Source organism: Manacus vitellinus, unplaced genomic scaffold, assembly GCF_001715985.3.
Source record: "Manacus vitellinus isolate BGI_N305 unplaced genomic scaffold, ASM171598v3 scaffold_6_pilon, whole genome shotgun sequence".
Classification (NCBI taxonomy): Eukaryota; Metazoa; Chordata; class Aves; order Passeriformes; family Pipridae; genus Manacus; species Manacus vitellinus.
In genome coordinates, this window is record NW_021940750.1 from 6,443,955 (window position 1) to 6,461,716 (window position 17,762).

The following is a 17,762-nucleotide window of genomic DNA, read 5'->3' on the forward strand; positions in this document are numbered from 1 at the left end:
GACCCATGATTCGGAACCGTGTAAGAGAGTAGACAGCACTATGGCTCTGTAAACACTCATCTTGGTGCTTTTCTTCAGGTGTTTATTTTGCCAAACTCTTTTATGAAGCTTTCCGAAGGCACTGAATGCCTTTGCTAACTGTTGTCTATCTCTCTGTCAATCTTACCCTGTCGGAGGAGATGAGGCTACCTAGGTAATTAAACTGCTGGACTGATTTGAGCACTGATTCGCCAATGGTGATATGGGGATGATGGAAGACTTCCTGAGGTGCTGGTTGATAGAGAACTTCTGTCTTCTTTAAGCTGACTTCCAGCCCAAAGCTGAGAAGTATAATTAAAATGGTAAACAGCTTCTTTTTATTGGCAGTGGTTTTATGTCCAAATCTATCCTATTATTTCCAGATAAGGTATAAGTAGAAAAATTATATTAAAGAAATTACCAAGTCTGAGAAGCTACCTTAAAAAATAAAAGGGGTGGCACTCTAAGATGTTACTGTTGTTGCTTAGTTGGATGCGTGGTTCATGTCTTTTGAAACAGTTTGTCCTGTTGCGGTATCTTAGTGGAACTAAGTATATATAACTGGAAGGCACCGTGTTCTAGAAAATGGACAAAATCTACTGGAGCTGTAGGTGCAAGAGGAAGGGCATCTGGAGGGTCCAATACACTTGTGGTTTCAGGAGAGAGATATTTTCTTCTTTCTGCGAGTTTTTTCGTCGTCTCACCCTTTTCTCTCATGTTAGCTTCCTACGTGTTGCACCGTGAATGGAAACCAACCACCGTACTTCACCTCAGTCTGAAATCGAAAGTGATGAATTCTTCAGCCCTGGGCCTCTGAAAGTGCTGCTGGGGGAATCCCTGTCTCTGCGCTGATGCTACTGTGAAGCTTTACGCCAACACCAGGGTCACATGTCTTGCAGAAAGTGAGCTGAAGTTAGCTGGAGAACGTGGAAACCTTGCTTAAGCAAAGCTGCTGAGTTTAGAAACGTCTGCGGTAATAATACAAACTTAGCCTGCTACCTGCAGGAACTACATACGCGTAGAAGCCATTCTTTTATCTAAACTTTTGTTTCTTGAGCGTATGATATGCAGATAGCAATGAGTGTGAAATTTCTTCTGCTTTCTTGTTCGTTTTTATGGCTCTGACAGCACTTTTGTGACTCTGATTTGGCAGATTTTGTCTGCAAGGGAACCTTTTGTGCAGTGTTCCAGATTTTCAGGCAGGCAGGCAGAGAACAAAGCCACAAATATGAGTGGTGTTAGATTTAAGAAGAGCATGGACTTAACGACTTAATCTACTGTGAATGCCATCACAGTTATGTGCAAATTAGTACTTGTTCTTTCTTTCTAAGTAATACTGTGACTTAGCATTCCTCATGCATGGCTCTCAAGGCTTGGTTTTCTTGTTGTTTGTTTGTTTGTTGTCCTCCCTCCCCTAAATAGCTGCGAAAAATACATAGCTTTTTATGGAGAGGGGGAAAATGAGATTTGCATTTCAAAAACTCTGGCCCCTATTTTATTTTTTTCTGTGAAACTTTGTTATGTTTCACGACCAAGTGTGTGATGGTTCTGCTCCTCCCTTCCCCCTCTTCAATAACAGAAATCTGTAGGGCAAAACAGTGACCAAGGACCATGGTGCTCCCTGACCTCTGGGGCCTCAGAAAGGCCAGTGATGGCAGTGGCAGAGCCCTTTCCGTGGTCTGTTGAAAGAGTCCTTGTTCCTGCAGACCAGCTGCTGCAATTTGTGCTGTGTTCCTGCTAAATATCAGTAGAAGTTGCTCTTTACTTCTCCGGATTAAACAGAAAATTCAGTTAAGAGAGTTCAAAGGATGGAAGCTTGTCCCTGCACGGGTGAGCTCCATCGTGCAGTTCTGTCATTCATCCGTATCTTATGGGCCTGAAAACTGTTTCTTATTTGTGGTGCCTCGGATGTTGCAGTTGTGGGAAAAGAACAAAAATTCTTTTCCCTTGGAGTGGTTGTCAGGAAGGAGATTGCAAAAATGAGAGGAATATGTATGCCGTGGTAGTTGCTAAAAGCACTGTCTTACAGATTTAAGAGCTCTGTTTTTTAATTCTCTGATTCCAAAGTGTGCTTTTATGCTTATGGTGATTATAAGTGATGTAAACACATGAAAATATGTATCAAAGTTAATCTACATATAGCTAAAAATTAGTATGTTCCATCCCTTCGTTCTTCACTTGAATTTGTAATTGCATGAAGGGAAAGAATTTGATGAAGTTCTTCAGCATTGTTACGGAATCCCTAGTCAAAATTAATAACAGTGTCAGGATTGCATCTGAATAGGCCTGCCTAGTATCCTGGATTGCTCTGTGTGTCCCCTGGACACTACTGCAGCCAAGGCTAGTGTATCACTATGGACATATGCCTTATAGGTGACAACTTTAATAAAAACTAGGACAGTATTTTTAGATCCACAATAAACCTGCATTGACTGCTACATGCTTATCTTGAGTTTATTATTTTGCATGGCATACAGTCTTGTGGGTGGGCTGACATAGAAAGAAATGTTTTGGAGAGGTTTACACCTGTACTTTAGCCATCCTTAGGATGGGATTTCAAACAGAGTAAGAGTCTAAAGATGATTGAAAGGGTAGGGCAGTAGTTTGACGCTGAGTTAGGTTATCTTCTCTGTCACAGACCTTCAGGCAAGTAATTTCAGAGTTTCTCTCTCCCAGACTTAGTTCTCTTCAGTAAAATGGGTATAATACTAGTTCCATCCCTTAAAGAGGCCTTGCCAGATTAAGTGCATTAAGAGTATATAATGCTGTTATAGTTTGAGTATGAGGCCATACAACCATGTAAAGTAGAAATTGCTGTAATTCAGTTTCTGTACTACAGTGCAAGAAATGAAGCCATGGACAATAAGAAGAGTACACCTGGCTAGTGTTGTCGTTTTCTTAAAAAAAGAAAATGCAAAAGCCCCAACTAGTACTGTTCATGCAAGGGGAAGAGCCCTTGCCCTTAGCCCAGGCAGAACTTGTGGACAGTGCAGAGGCACTGTAGAACACTCCATCTGTGGAGTATTGATTGGTTAGAGATCACTGACATGAATATTTTAATGTTAGAGCTCTTCTTCAGATATGGGTGGGCGAACTTTCATGTGCTTTAGAAGACATTGTGACTTTCATATCAAAATAGCCTTAACATTTACATCAGGGCGTGGAGAGTTTCTACGGCATACTTAATGTGTAATGTTCTATACCAGTTTCTGAATTATGGTGTATTTGTTTAAAATGAAGTTGCTTTACCTGACATCTTGCAAATGCAGTCTGTGAGCAAAACTGAGATCAAGTAATTATAGAAGAGTAATCTCCTGTTGGCTACCTTTTTGCTTTTTAGTGCAAAACAGGCTGCTTTGTCTCTCTTTGTTTACCTGTTAAAAGTACAGAATGTGGCACATGACCCATGTGGTGAGGTTGGATGAATTGGTGTTAATATATTACTTTAACTGTTGCGAAGTATTATGTAAATGATGACTATTCCAATAACATCAGGTTTGTTTGTGGACAAATTACTTCAACTACTTTCCCCCAGAGAAATTTGTCTGCAGTGTAACATCTGGTAGAATGTTTTTCTGCCTTGGTTGATTCCTAAATCTTTTCCAAATGGGGAAGAACTGTGTAACAAATGTCAGCCTGATGATGAGAGACTGGATGTTCATTCTTATTGTTTGGAGATTTGCTGAAAATAGTAAAGTCATCAGAAACTGTGGGACATAAACTGAATTAGTAACCTGTCTAAAATAAAGAGAGTGCTATCTAGCTGGTGTGGAAAAGTCCTTTAGAATCTACTATCACAGAATCACAAAATGGTTTGGGTTGGAAGGGACCTTAAAGATCATCTCATTCCAACCCCCATGTCATGGTCAGGGACACCTTCAACTAGACAAGGTTGCTCAGAGCCCTATCCAACCTAACCTTGAACTAGATGACTAGATGCATTATGGATTTTGAAGGAGAATCAATCACAGAATTTCTTTGTTGTGAGAGGATCAGGTTAATGGAATCCCTATACTGAAAGACATGATTAGTTTATTAGCCTTTCATTCCAAAGTGAAAACTATATTATGTAAGGGATTTTATTTTTTTTCTTAGTGATTTCTTTTGGAGATGGTCAGGTATTTAGCGCAGATCCTCTTAACAGCTTTTCTGGTGAGTTGCTGTATGGCTTTCCAATTATTTATGACCTGGTTGTTTTTTTTTGTTTGTTTTTTTTTTTCCCAAATTGCAGGGACTTAATATTCCTGTTAATAGCAACTACATAGTTTGTATCTTTAGCAAATACAGTTGTTCAAAGTGTAATGTGGTGTTACTGACCCAAAATGTTATGACTTCAATTAAAATGTATTTATGTTGTTCCAGGACTCACAGAGTTGACTATGTAAGTGCAGGATGCTTTCTAATCTGCTTAACACTCATAGAATTCCATGTTCAGGTGGATTAATGAATAAACTTAAGTTTTTCCTGCAGTATTGAACTTAATCACTGTGACCTTAATTTTGTGTTTTACTAAGAACTGAGTCTTTTACTCAATTTAAAGTAGCTTTGTAAGGGTTCTTAATAGAGGAGAGCTTTCCTCATGCTGTTATTGAATGACTTTTTCTTTCTAGTTAAAAAGTGCAGGATGAGCGGTTTGTTTGGTTTCAGGTAGGCTTGTTGAGCTGAATCTTCAGGAAGCTTCTGACTTTGCTCTGAGTAATATATCAGTATGAGGCTGATGTCACTTATGCCCCATTGTGGTAGTGCTTCATAATGTTAGTAAGGATACAAATAAACCACTACAGAAATGGGAGAGCTTTGTATTTGATCCAGTATTGGTGCCAACCATCTGCTCTTTCCTTCATCCACTGAAATCCCTGTGCCTAAAAGGAGGATATTGGGCAGGTGTCTGGCAGGTAACTGGCAGGGAACTCTTGAATCCTGGGGCTTGGAGAGTGCTTTGGTTCTTTATTAAAGATTAGGAAATCAGAGTGCTCTCTGGGCCCCTGGATTCTTAAAACTTTGCTGTTTTTCACCATGTAATGATTATACTTGCCCATGTCTTTCAGTGTTCCTACTCCCGGTATTAGTGGGCATTTACTTGGCTGCGTTGTTGTAATGCCTGACAGCCTCAGTCATGGCTGAGAACTTATTGTACCTTGTAACAGACCAGCACAATAAAAAGACCCTTTTATAGTCAACAGTGACGGCAGGAATTCTTAAAAGACATAATTTTAGAAATTTGGACTAATGCCCTGTCAGTGCTGTTACAGACTGACTGCTTGGGTAGTTTTATAATAGATTATCTCAGTCAATACTATCATCTGTCTGCTAAAAGTGTAGGCAAACCAAGGTCAGTACTGCTTCAGCTTAGATAACTGCTGATAAACAAAGATATTTCTGGGTCAAGTGAGATAGAGGCAGGCATATGACAAAAGAACAAGTGTGTTACTGTGTGACCCTTTTCCTTCATTTTTTGGCTTATTCACTCATCTTTGGTAATCACTACCCTGGTTGCATCATGTCTCAAATTAGACTTCTAAAGTCTTTGTAGAAGAATCCTCATCCAGGCTGTTAATGGCTCTGTTAAAGATAATACAACTTTTTTGACCTCAGACTAATATCAGTGTATTGGGTTTCAAGTATTATTCTCATTTTATGAACCAGTCTGAAGTGTCTTGTTTAAGATGCATGTCTGTAGCAGAGCTGGAAACTGATCCCAGATCCTCTGGGGTTCTGCCTGTACTTTTAGTCTCAGCTCTTCTCCGGCCAGAGTTGGGTGAGTGATGATGCCTGCTTGATGGTGTTAAGAATGTCCATGCTGAGGGCTATGGCTTAGGTATTAAGTGCATTTCAGTTGCTCATGAAGAAGCCCCTGGGAATGGAAAGTATCATCGTGTCTGTGAGCTTTCACCATTCTCTTCCCTTATTTGTAGCCCATTACCTCTTGCAAAACCTCGAAGGAATCTGTGGAGCGCTCAAACCGTGGTATTCCATGCACCGGACATCTATGCATGCCTAGTTTTGGGCTGGAGAGGCTGAGATGGGAACACCTGAATTTGCAGCAGTCTTTCCTGTTGCAGCTCAGTGCATTCGGATGTGTTTTCTTCTCAGGGCTAAGGTGCAGACAGATTTGCTTTGTTTCTGGGGTGTCCATGCAATTCAGCAGCTGGTGTGTTTGTGGCAGTAGAGGCATTTGGAGTGAAGGACACATTGTGGTTATGTCAGGTATGTGAATGCAAGGGCAGGGAAAATCTTTTGACCTACTCTTGGCCACTCTGACTTCGGAGCCTGCTGCAATTACTGCATTTTGGAGTGTTGGTCTCTCTGTTGCTAGCAACTGCCTTCCCTGACAGCTCCAAACCAAAAAGCTTAAAATAGCTGTCTGAGGGCTTACAGTTAGAACTGTTAATGCATCTCCAGTGGGAAAGAATAGTGTTCATGTAACTTTATAAAGCCTGAAAGCAGCATGTCCTACTCTGTAATTGCTGTGCTCATTCTGCACTCTAAGGCTGCCTCAGCCTCTTCAGATCATGGTGTTTATCATGGCATGTTATAATAACTAATATGCCTAAGCTCAATATACAGTTTATAAACATTAACCAATTTAAGAAATGTACCACGTACCTATTTTATTAAAGGATAAGCCTGGTCTGTGTTGCAAAGCCATTTGTAAAGATGGGCTTTCCTGCATATATGTTTATAAAAGACTGGTTTATGTAGCTGCCTCTCTCATAGTGTAAGATGAAAGACTGGTCTGGTGTAAATCATGAATTGTGTGTTTTCATGAGATGAGGTTCCAAAATTTCAATTATTTTGGAAACACCATTCAAAGTTTTGCTCGAAAAGAAATGAAATTGAGGATCTGACTTTTACCTCTTCAGTAGCTGATAGAAACAATGTTGTCAGTTCCTTTAAAAATAAATCAGGTTTGTTGTTTTTTCTTTTGTTGTTTGTTTAATAATCTGCTAAGTTTTAAAATTTCAGTTTGTCTTTTTATTAGTTTTTCTTCTTTATCTGTGCTGATTTTGTTCTGGTGGAGCTATTTGTGTAAGCCAGGTTTTGTCTGGCTTGTTTGTTATAAGGACAAGACTAATCAACACTTAATGGGCATTTTCTTTGTAACAACTTCTTGTCTCTTTCTCATCCTTTAAAACAAAATTATGTGGAAAATCTCAAGTGTGTTTTGAAAAGCAAGCCTCCAATACTTGTACCAAGTTTACAGCTTGAATTGAGGAAGACAACCCAAAAAATAGGTTATTTTTTGAGTGTTCATAGTACACAACTCTAGAAGAAAGAAAACTCTTTGAGGTGCATCTGTGATGCTTCAGACCCTGTAATTCAAAACCCAAAAATCCTTCTCTATAATGTCGTACATACTAGAATGGATCTGTGTGTTTAGATGGAATGTGGAAAATTGTGGTGATGGGGATAAATCAAACCAGTCCATGGGTGTGAATAGTAGGTCCAAATTGAATCAGATGGCATGGTTTGGTGAACTTGAAGACCATTTGAACAGAAAACCGCTCAATTAAATAATGTTTATGAGAGTGCATTTTCACTGCCTCACCTTTATTATATCCTTTACTGTAGAGCAAAATATTTTATTGAAGTAGGATTTGTATTTCTCCTTGGATTGAATAGTTCATGAGGTGTAGTTCGTATTTTTCCGTTTGGGTATGTGTATTTTTCCCAAACAATATGGCAGTTCTACACTTTGTGTTATTTTGCTTGCTGTGGGTAATTAACCTCTGGTGCTGAATGTCAGGAATGGTCTAGATTGGAGCAGTAGTTTGTTGCATCTGGTGGCACAATACAATCTACCTGATTTTGCTGGCACAAAGTCCTTCAGTATGACTATTGTCTCCCATGCTTCACCTCACAGAACTGATGGATTTCACTTTTGACTCTCTGGTTAGTACAGTGGTTTAATAAAGCTTTATCAGTTCCCAGCCTCTGAAAATGGGAAAGTGAAAGTGGTAGCAAAGTATTTTTAACAATGCTGCCCTCAGGGCGGAGGCACCTTTGTGCTCACTCATTGTAGTCACAGTCTTTCTCTGCAATAGAAATGGGCCAGTGATCAGTGAAAATTTGAGTAGCTTATAAATATCTGCCATGCATACTAATTTAGGTATGTGTTTGCTAGCCCCAGGCAAGCACCTTCAGGAAACTGTGGAAGTTGTCAAACTTCCTGGATGCTCTGCTTTCCCTTTTGTTGTCTGTCTGTCAGTGAAGCAGCTTTCCTTTCATCTCTTTGCCTTTATTATGGGTATGCTGTAGGATTCCTTTTTTTGCTATGCAGTGTTACAGAAACAAGTCAGCCTTCCTGATTTCATAGCCTTTATTGATTCTAGGTGATACAGTTCTCTAGATTAGTTTCTTACTGGGTTAAATGATTGATACCTACTTACATTCTTTTGTAGTAGGCTTCTTTTAGTTGGAGACTGTTCAGGTGGTTGGTTTTGCTTGTTCACTTTGGGCTTCAGTTGCTGCCCTTTTGTATAGAGATAGGCATTCTAGGTGTCATACCCATTGGGATAAGGTGACAGGAATGTAAAACCATCGCCTTCCATTTATGTTTTTGGCTGTCTCGGATACAGTTGTGTTTCTCAGTTGCTTTGAGCGTTCTCCCACCTTTCTTCAGGAGATAGATTGCTGTGCTTGATGTATAGAATTTACAAACATGGTCTGTTTTCTGTTCTGTTACCTTTCCTGTTCAAGGTGTCTGAAGGTGGTGAGTAGGAGGTTGCAAACAATCTGCAGGAATTTTTATGTAGCTAACTGTCTGGAAGAAAATGTGACAAAGTGAGTGTGCAGGAGAGGCTTTAGAAGGAGGGATTGAAGCTGTTTTCATATACAGCAGAATAAGCATAGGATACGTGCAATAAGGTTTGTAAATGTTTTATCAAATACAAAAATTGTGCCATGTTTTCTTCCCTTTCTCAGTTCTTACTCAAGACTGTTGCAAATGGTGCTGCTGGTTCTATAGGGGCAAATTTCTGTCAGCTGGAACAAGTTTCTTATTTGTGATGCCCTGTACGTCTTCAGTCATTTTAAAAGCACAAAGAACCAAAACCTACCTTATTGAACCTCTTCGGTCCTGCTATTACACTGGAGAAATTAAATTTTCTTTTGCTCTTTCTGCACATGTGTAAATGGCACACCCAATTTTTATCTTTTACAGGTAGATTTAGTTAAACCTGTGTTTTCCTGTAGGTTTGAAGGGGAACTGGTAGCTAGTATCCTTTATTCTGTGCTTAATTTTTGACCTTCCTTTTGTGTGATCTTAGAAGTGAGTTAGTTCCTCTGTTTCTGTTCCTCATTAGTAAAACGTGTCATGATTCTTTGTGTTTCATAAATGTGGGATTTGACCATAATAATGAGCAAATTGGAGAAGGAAGGTTTGATTGCGCTGTGTCAGAAGGACACCAAGTAGCTTTCTGCATTTGACTGAAGTGTAACAATTGTTCTTGGAATCTGTTCATCATCATTAAAAGTGATTGAGGTTCTTACAGGGAAGATAGATAATTTCAGCTGCTGGCAGCAGGAGGACTTAGTGAGAAATTATTCTTGTCACTCTGATTTGACAGATTTCCTGTAAGGAACTGTGACAGCATTGCTGTAGTTAAGGCTGAGAATGTACATTAGCTAGAACCCAGGAGCACTTTATTTTACAGGAAAAAAACCCAACTAAAATAGAGGAATTTAAAAGCTAAGATGGTGGAATAGAAGATGGTCTATAAGCACCGAATCCTTAATTTTGCTGAGGTTTAAGGAGAAGTCAGAGTCTTTCCTGAGTCATTTCTGCAGCATTCTGTCAGAGAATTGTGTGCAAATTATCTCAAAGGAGATGAGGAGTGTGCACAATTTAAACTTGCTTATCATGCCAGATACAGGTGGTACAGCAAATGGACTAAACAAGGCACAGGACAGCACAGCCCTCAACAGGTGAATTAAAGAGTAAAGTTTAAGGTTATTGCAGTGTGTGAGGTCATGATATGTGAAATTGTACAAATATACACATGCTTAGTGAAGAGGTATTTACAGAAATGCAATAATGGTGGGTGGATATTAAGTATACCTGCAACAAGTTTTAAAGAGAGGTAGATATATTTTACATTAAATGATTGCAGTTGAGTGTTTTTAATTTGTCCCCTAAATCAAATAACCTTTAATTAAGGTTTTATGGCAAACTCTTCAGGCTAATGTTAAACTGGGCCAAGATGGTCGCAATGGATAGAGATGTCTAAACAATTCTGCTTTGGGTTGAGTAAAATCTACCAATGGGTCCTCAGGGCTGGTACCAGCCTAGTGAGTGGCTCTGAGTGCCTGTGCCTTGCACTTCTCAGATATCTCTGCTTTGAAAGGACTTCATAATTTCAGAACCAATGTCCTGGATGCAGGCAGAGACTCCTCCACAGTTCTGTTGTGTACTTGAGGAAGTCCTTCAAGATGCTCTGCCTGAACGTAGCCCACACGGTGTTTAATTTGTTTTTATGATTTTCTTTAAGGCAGTACTGCAGATACACTGGAGAAGTTTTAGCTAAAAATGCTAGCTCTGACCTTTTTCAGTACAGTCCCATAGGTTACTTTGCTTATGTATTTTTCATTTCATTCCAGAAAATACTGCATATGTGCCCATTGGGTGTATGTGTATCTAATTTGACATTCTTTTTAGGTCTAGAAGAGAAAGCCTTGCAATATGAAAAATTCCTTAGAAACCTGAAAATATTTACAGTATTAAAGGAGGTGACGTACAATTCATATTCATCTGAAGAAAGTTCAAGAGATGTTCTTGAATGTCAGAAGTTCCTGGAAGTGAAAACAACTGGTGATGTTGCATGTCAAATCTTAGCATTATTAAAACAAAATACACTGATACTAGGTTCTCCTTTTTCTCTGTGCAGTGTAAAAGCAGTGCAAGGTATGATAACACCTGAGTATATTTGGAGGTAAGACACAGTATCTTCAGGGAATTACAGTATTGGAACTGGCTTTGTGCTTTATTCAAAGATAAGAAGTGGTCAGGGGTGTACTGCTCCAAAGCACACTTAAGGCTGGAAGTGTGTTGGCATTTTACTGTGCTACTGCAGGCTGACTCTTGTGCTGAAATTAAAATAAAACAAAAGAAAAGAAAGGCCCAAAGCTGGTAATTGGCTAGGATGATGATAGCGTGAGCTAATCCCTCAACCTCAGGGAGGGAAGCCTGCTTAGTCAGAGAGCCAGCAGTGCTCATCCAGTGAAGCTGCCAAGTGTGAGCTTTCCTGAAGCATAGTCATGCTACAGCTTGAACATTTATCACTGCAGCTTAAACTATGGACTATTATTATTATTAGGATGACATAAAAGATATTCTTCTTCATTTTTTTCTATATAGAAAGAACTTCTAAAGAGCTGGTTTTATGATGTGTTCTTTTACCATCTAATACTGGATGCACCAAATCCTATTTTGTTCTTGGTGATTGCTTGGTTAGGATATAGTTATTTTTGCATGTAACTGGGATAACTGGGATGTTCAGTAATCATGTCTTGTTCAAAGTACCTTAAATCTTTTTCTTCCTTGGTAATGTCCTTTTCACTATCCTGGGTCTTGTGCTGAAGAACAGCTTCAGTTGTACATTCTCCTTTGCCTTTAGGTTATATCTGAACTTAATTTTAAACTTTGCATCTTTTTATCTTCTTCCCAGATCAGTGCAGTTGTAAACTGGTCTGAGCTAGGTCTTGCTGGTGGCTTCTTATCTAGTAATGGAAAAAACAGAGCCAAAGTCCACACAACTGGAGGTTTGGAAAGCTGTGCTAATGCAATGCTTTCTCACTAACCTGAGAATCCTTTTGCTAAAGGTCTTCTGAATACTTGTCTGTGTGGTAGCTGCAAATCTCAGCCACCACTATTAAGAACAACATCAACTGTGTTTTTTGTGATTTTTTTTTTAATTTTAATTTCTTTTTTTCTTCTTTTTAAATTTTTTGAAGACAGGTTGAAAACATGGACCCTTGAAGTTGAATGCCAGCTTTTTGGCAGTTACTGTTACATTTTTCCTCAAGGTGTAGAAAATATACAGCAGAACTTCAGAAAGCTGTCTGACAGAGTAAAATTTGATCTAGTGATAACATCTGGTTATCACAGAAAACCTTGCATTGTCTTTATCAGAATTATGTGACTGATCAATATAAAAGCAAGTAGAAGCATCAGTGGAAGGAAAATTGTTACAAGGTTGTCTAGTTTGGAGAGAAAAACAGCTTGTGATGATTTCAGAAAGTAAGACTGTCAGAAACCACTGTTAGTAGTATTTCCTCAGGTCTTATGATTTAGCTGTTAGCACTGATACATTTACAGTGCTGCAAAAACCAAGGAGAGAGGATAACATTAATGCTTCTGAGAGGCATATAGCAACCTTTCCACCTCTACATTTTTGTGACCAGGGATTTGTTTCCTGCTGTAAGATGTTTTTTCCTTTCCTAGTGAAGTTTTGAAATAGGAAAAACTTACTTTATGAAGTATTTGCTTGTATACTAGTTGCAGTTTAGAGAGAATTTTCCATCTCACGTGTCCATAATTTCTCCTGGAGTTATTTTCGTCCTGGTTAGAGAGGCCTGGAAAACGAGCTGAGACATTGTGCTTAGAGGAGGGAGGAATGCCCTGGCTCTGTAATAGGAGGTGGCAGGAGTCCATGATTTGTAGCCAGGGTGAAGGGGGAGGCAGCGTGGGGGAACAGCTATGTAACAGCCTGAGGAAGTGACTCACTTCACTCTGAAACACAGTCCCATGGTTCCAGTAGCACTGAAGCCAGGCTTGGCTTCTGAGGTGGAAGTTGTGTAAGTTAATTGAAACTCTTTGTCTTTTCCTCCTCCTCATGTTTCCAACCCCACCTCAGTACTGCACTGTGTCCATATCTGTTTAGAGGAAGCTCAGATTACAGGACTTCAGTGTGCTATATAATCTGTTTATTATTTTTCATTTTAAAGAGAGATAAATGGATTGCAGGTTTCATTGGAGTGGATGTGTGTTAGTCTTACCTGCTCCACTCAAGAGAAACTTGATCATGTAGCAAAAGGGCTGTAACAACAATAAGTTTTAACGATTTGTTATAATCTTTCTGAAATATGTTGGCAGTGTGAACTGAAGTGGAACAGAGTACGTATTTAAAAAGATAGAGACTTGCTCTTAATAACTTGAATGTTAGTAGTAGTAGTTTAAGAATTTAATTAAATTCAAAACAAAACATTTTAAAGCGTTTTAAGTGTCCTAGTAGAAATACTGGTGTATATGTTAACACATTAGACGTTAATCCTGCAAGGCTCTTAGAGTTTGTGGATAGCTTTTTTTCTATGGAAGAAGAGGGTGAGAGGGTAGAATTGTCTTAGACTGCCTGTTACAGAAAGGCTTTCTTCTATTATATTTGTAGCTCTACAGTAACAGATATTTGCCAGTGTGTGGGAGCAGCTGTAACATTCTGCCTGAACTACTTTTCGGTATGACCTGAGCAGGAGCATTTGCTTTCAGCTGTTGAAGAAAACATCTGAGAGAGCAATAGGTAGAGCAGGCCCTGTCTCCAGTGCTTGGATGTTTGGTGGGCAGTTCTTAATTGGAAAGCAGCTGTAATGACTGGGAGGGGAGCGGGGAGCAGTGTGACTAATGAGCTGCTGCCTGTCCCCTTCCTTCAGAACACTGCATTGAGCATCTTGCTGTGTGTTTGGCTGCAGCCTTCGCATGTGTGTGTTGTAAAGGTCTTTGGGAAATGTGGCCTTTTGGCAAGCCATGAAGGTTTTTTTGTTTTGTGGTTTTGAGTTGAGATTAGAAACAGATTATTCTGGAAGACATAGAAGTAACTGGCCAGATGAGAGGGAGTTTAAGAGAAAAACCTTCAGGATGAGCTTGAGTGATTAGTCAGAAGTCTGTGTGCAATTGGGAATTGCATCATGCGAGTACAGTGTGATATCTGTTTTGTAAAACTAAGTTGTTTTGGTTTACATTCTTGTAGCAGGTCAGATCTATTGTTTCTTACCTATATTATCCTGGTCTTCATTTCCATGGGAAACAGGGCAGACATACACATTGTTTCTTATCGCCTGAACGTTCATAGGCCAGTTATGTCTGGTGATGATTCATTGCCAATGCTTCTCTATTTCAGGACCTGTAACTAAGTGGACCCTACTGACCTCTGAACCACAAAGTATAGGAGTGAAAAGAAGTGGGAGAAGCACACAAAGAAAAAGGAAGCGAATGCACTTTCCTCTGGACTTCTTTCCTGCTCTTTATTACTAAAACTGAATGGAAAAGAGAGACTTCTGTGCCTTTCCTCCCCCAGCCTTAGGGATGGGTGGATTGTGAATACTATGCATGCAGCCGAGAGAATAGGCTGAACCATGAATCTTCAGGCTCAGCAAAAGTCTTCAAGCAAAAGGACTGGGAAACGAGTTGCCTATTTTAATGAGCAGGAAATAGGTGTGTTGTCAAAAGAACCACAGCAGCAACTTAAGGAAGGACAGTACTATGGTCATGGAGGGAATATACCGGTCTCCCAAACTATGGAGATTCCTCACACAGGAGGATTAACAAGTGCACCCAACAGTGTTGCTTTGATGAACTCTGTTTACAATCAAGATAGGGGAGAATCAATGATGATGCCCCAGTCAGTAACAGCTGTCAAATGGCAGAATTCACTAATGGGAAACCGGTTGCCAGAGAGGGGTGACAGCCACTGGCAATCTCCACCTTCAGTGTGGAACCACAGTATGGTTTTTGGAGGCAACCCAAAAGGACCTCACTCCAATGCTGGTGCCCCAGGCTTCTATGGCCACCCAGAGACCCTTAAAAGAAATCAAGAGAAAGGAGTGTTCGTGTCACAGCTGGACTTATATGGAGATGCTGTCCAGCAGATGATGTCCCAGAAGGCTCAGCTGGAACAGCAAGCCCTGGTTAGACAGCAAGCTCAAATGAATTCTTTTCATCAAATGCAAAAGCAGCAGCAGCAGAATCAAAGTCTGCCATTGCAGCCTTTCCAACTTGCATTTGGTCACCAAGGTCAAAAGCAAGGTCTTCCTGAGTTGTTACATGTCTTTCAAGAAGCCCCAGCTTCTTCCAGTCCAGCATTTACTGCTCAACAAAAGCAGCAAGCTCTTCCTCAGCTACAGCTGTTTGAAAATTTCTATCCTCAGCAGCAGCAGCAGCAGCAGGCTGCTGCACAAACCTTTGGGTTGCAGCAAACTACTTCCATAGCACAGCCTCATGTGGCAGCTGCAGCACCTCAGCATCATATGGTGGCACACCAGTTTCAGCAAACAGAGAGGAACCAGGAACTATTCAAGGCATTAACAGAGCAGAATCAACAGACTGTGCTACCTCAGACCCAGATTCCCTTTCCAAGAAGGTCACGGAGACTCTCCAAAGAAGGTGTCCTGCTGACATCTGCAGGAGAAGTGTTGACTTCCAAGCAGGCAGAAGAACAACCTGGCAATTTATTTCTGCATCACTGGCAATCGCATCAGCAAGAGGTCCCATTACAGCATCCGTCTGAATCGCTGGCCCACAACAAAAGTGGCTTTTCGCACCCCAAAAGAATGGATCTGGAGCAGAAGGATGTCCTGGTCAATAGTGAGCAGTGCCAGATGGAAACAGACAGGCAAACCCCAGCCCAGAACGGTAGAGATGAGGAGAAGCAGGCAGCAGCAGCTGAAGAAAACACTCAGAGAACTAATGATTTTCAGGGAGTCAGAGGTGGTGTAATCCAGAGTACTCGACGGAGACGACGTGTTTCTCAAGAAGCCAATTTGCTGACTTTGGCCCAAAAAGCTGTTGAATTGGCTTCTCTTCAGAATGTAAAGGTAAGGTATACATCCTAACCAATATAGCATGTTTTAGACTACAAAATAGGGCTGAAATGAAAGGAATTTATGTTTATATGCAGGATAGGATGGTATCTTGAACTGTACAGCAGGGGCAGCTCTGGAGTGGAGGCATGTAAGTTCAACTACTGTAATTCATAGATGCAGGAGAGCGGAGATCTAATGGAATGAAACCACCTAAGGGCAGTTTTATTTCACTAAAACTGAATGTGATTTTAGCCCAGGACTTCAAAATATGGATGTTTTCATCTTAGGTGTCAAGGTGTCAGGAATTTTGAGAGACAAGTATAAGCAGTGTACTTGTCTTTTTACCAATTTAATGTTCTCTTCCTTTTCTGTTAAAAGACTGCTGCTTACCTGCCAGTTTTTCAGTTTCAGCAGTTGAAGCATTTCTAAATTGTGCTCTCTAAAAATTACATAATGCATGTTCAATATTTCCCAAATATTAAATGCCTGAGAAAGCCTCACTTACATGAAGAACTTATATCAGGCATAACAAAAGTCTGTCTCATGCAGCATCTTGTTTCTGAGAATGACCTGAGAATAAAGTCTGCCTGTAGACTGTAGGGCTTGATGGGGAAGAAATCTGGTGTTGGCTGATTAGGTAGTTCACCTCTCCTGTCCTTTTGGCATCCCATCAGTCTAAACTGTACAGAATATATTCCATATGGCAAGATGATAGAGTTCAAAATTAACTACCCAAGGGGGAGGCAAGGGATTTTTGGAGTTGGGTGGAGTTTTTTGAGGGATTGTTTTTCGAAGATTTTCTTACAGTAGTGGTTTGACTAATCTTTCATTGAGTGTCTGTCACGAGAAGTAACCATACACTTTACCTTGGAAGCTTTGTTGCCAAAGGCTGATGAAATACAGATGTTAGGGCATGAGCCACTTTTACCTACAGTTTTTGCCACTTGTGTTGCTGCCCAGTCAGACAGCAGAGGGAAGAGTATTTTATTCCCAGTCTTGTTCTCATCATCTTTTTTTTTCCTAGTTTGTTTGTGGCTGGTTTTTGCCCATCTCTTCCTTACAGGAATGTGCTATTTCAGTGAAAAAACAGTACTAAAAAACAATGTGGTGAATATCCATAGCCTGCTTCATCTCCTTCACAGCAGGCAGCAAACAGTAACTGATGACTGATGCTGCCTTCAATCCTTTTTGCTCTTAACTCCAGTTGAACAAGCAGAGTTGGTAGAAAACTAGTAGTAGTTAGTAGCGTGGTCTGTTTGCTCATACATTTCCCAGCCATTGTGTGGTTACATTGCAGAAGGCCTACAGTTCACATTGCACTCTGATCACCAACAGAGTGGCAAGAAAAAGCAAATAGAGCATCTAGGAAAAGGCCCTGAGAGGTGAAGGAAGGAATTGGCCATTTGAAGGCATGTCCGCTTGCAGCTTGATTCATAATGTAAAGACCAAACAGATAAGTGTTTTGACAGATGCTCTTTTGTTCTTGGCTGTTATGCAAGCAGCTCGTTTGCTTCCATGATGGCACTAGCAGAAGAACTCTATGTTTAGATGTGTTCAGGCCTTCAGGATAAGCTTTTGAAGGATGTTAAATTCTTACCTGAGGTCTGATGGATTTTACATCTTTAGGGGGTTGGATATCATGCAAGGGAGAAAAAGAAAACGCTTACTGAAGAAAAGTGATCTGCTTCTCTTACTAGTGTCCTTCTGTTACAAACAACCTAGAAGCCTTCTCTGCATGGTTCTGTGAAGAGTGTGTACAAAGCTGTGGAGTTAAATTGTTGATGAAAGACACATCATATTTTGAACAAGTTGTTTGAACATTCCAATGTAGGTGTGTGTATCTTATGCAGAAATAGTATTCTGGACAGCAATATCTGTCTACATGCAGTGTCACAACTGATGCTTTGCACCAGAGCTGCTCATTACCTGTGCCTGCCTTTTTTCAGGTGGTG

At 40.2% G+C, this 17,762-nt stretch overlaps 1 protein-coding gene across 1 annotated transcript in view; it reads left to right on the plus strand.

Moving 5' to 3' along the window:
- The window catches only part of ELMSAN1 (ELM2 and Myb/SANT domain containing 1), a 60,183-nt gene that overhangs the window by 17,300 nt on the left and 25,121 nt on the right, over positions 1–17,762 (plus strand). The window contains exon 2 of the mRNA XM_008926734.3: positions 14,130–15,822. Within this exon, the coding sequence (XP_008924982.2) occupies positions 14,365–15,822 (1,458 nt within the window). The 5' untranslated portion in view covers positions 14,130–14,364. The remainder of the gene's footprint in view (positions 1–14,129; positions 15,823–17,762) is intronic.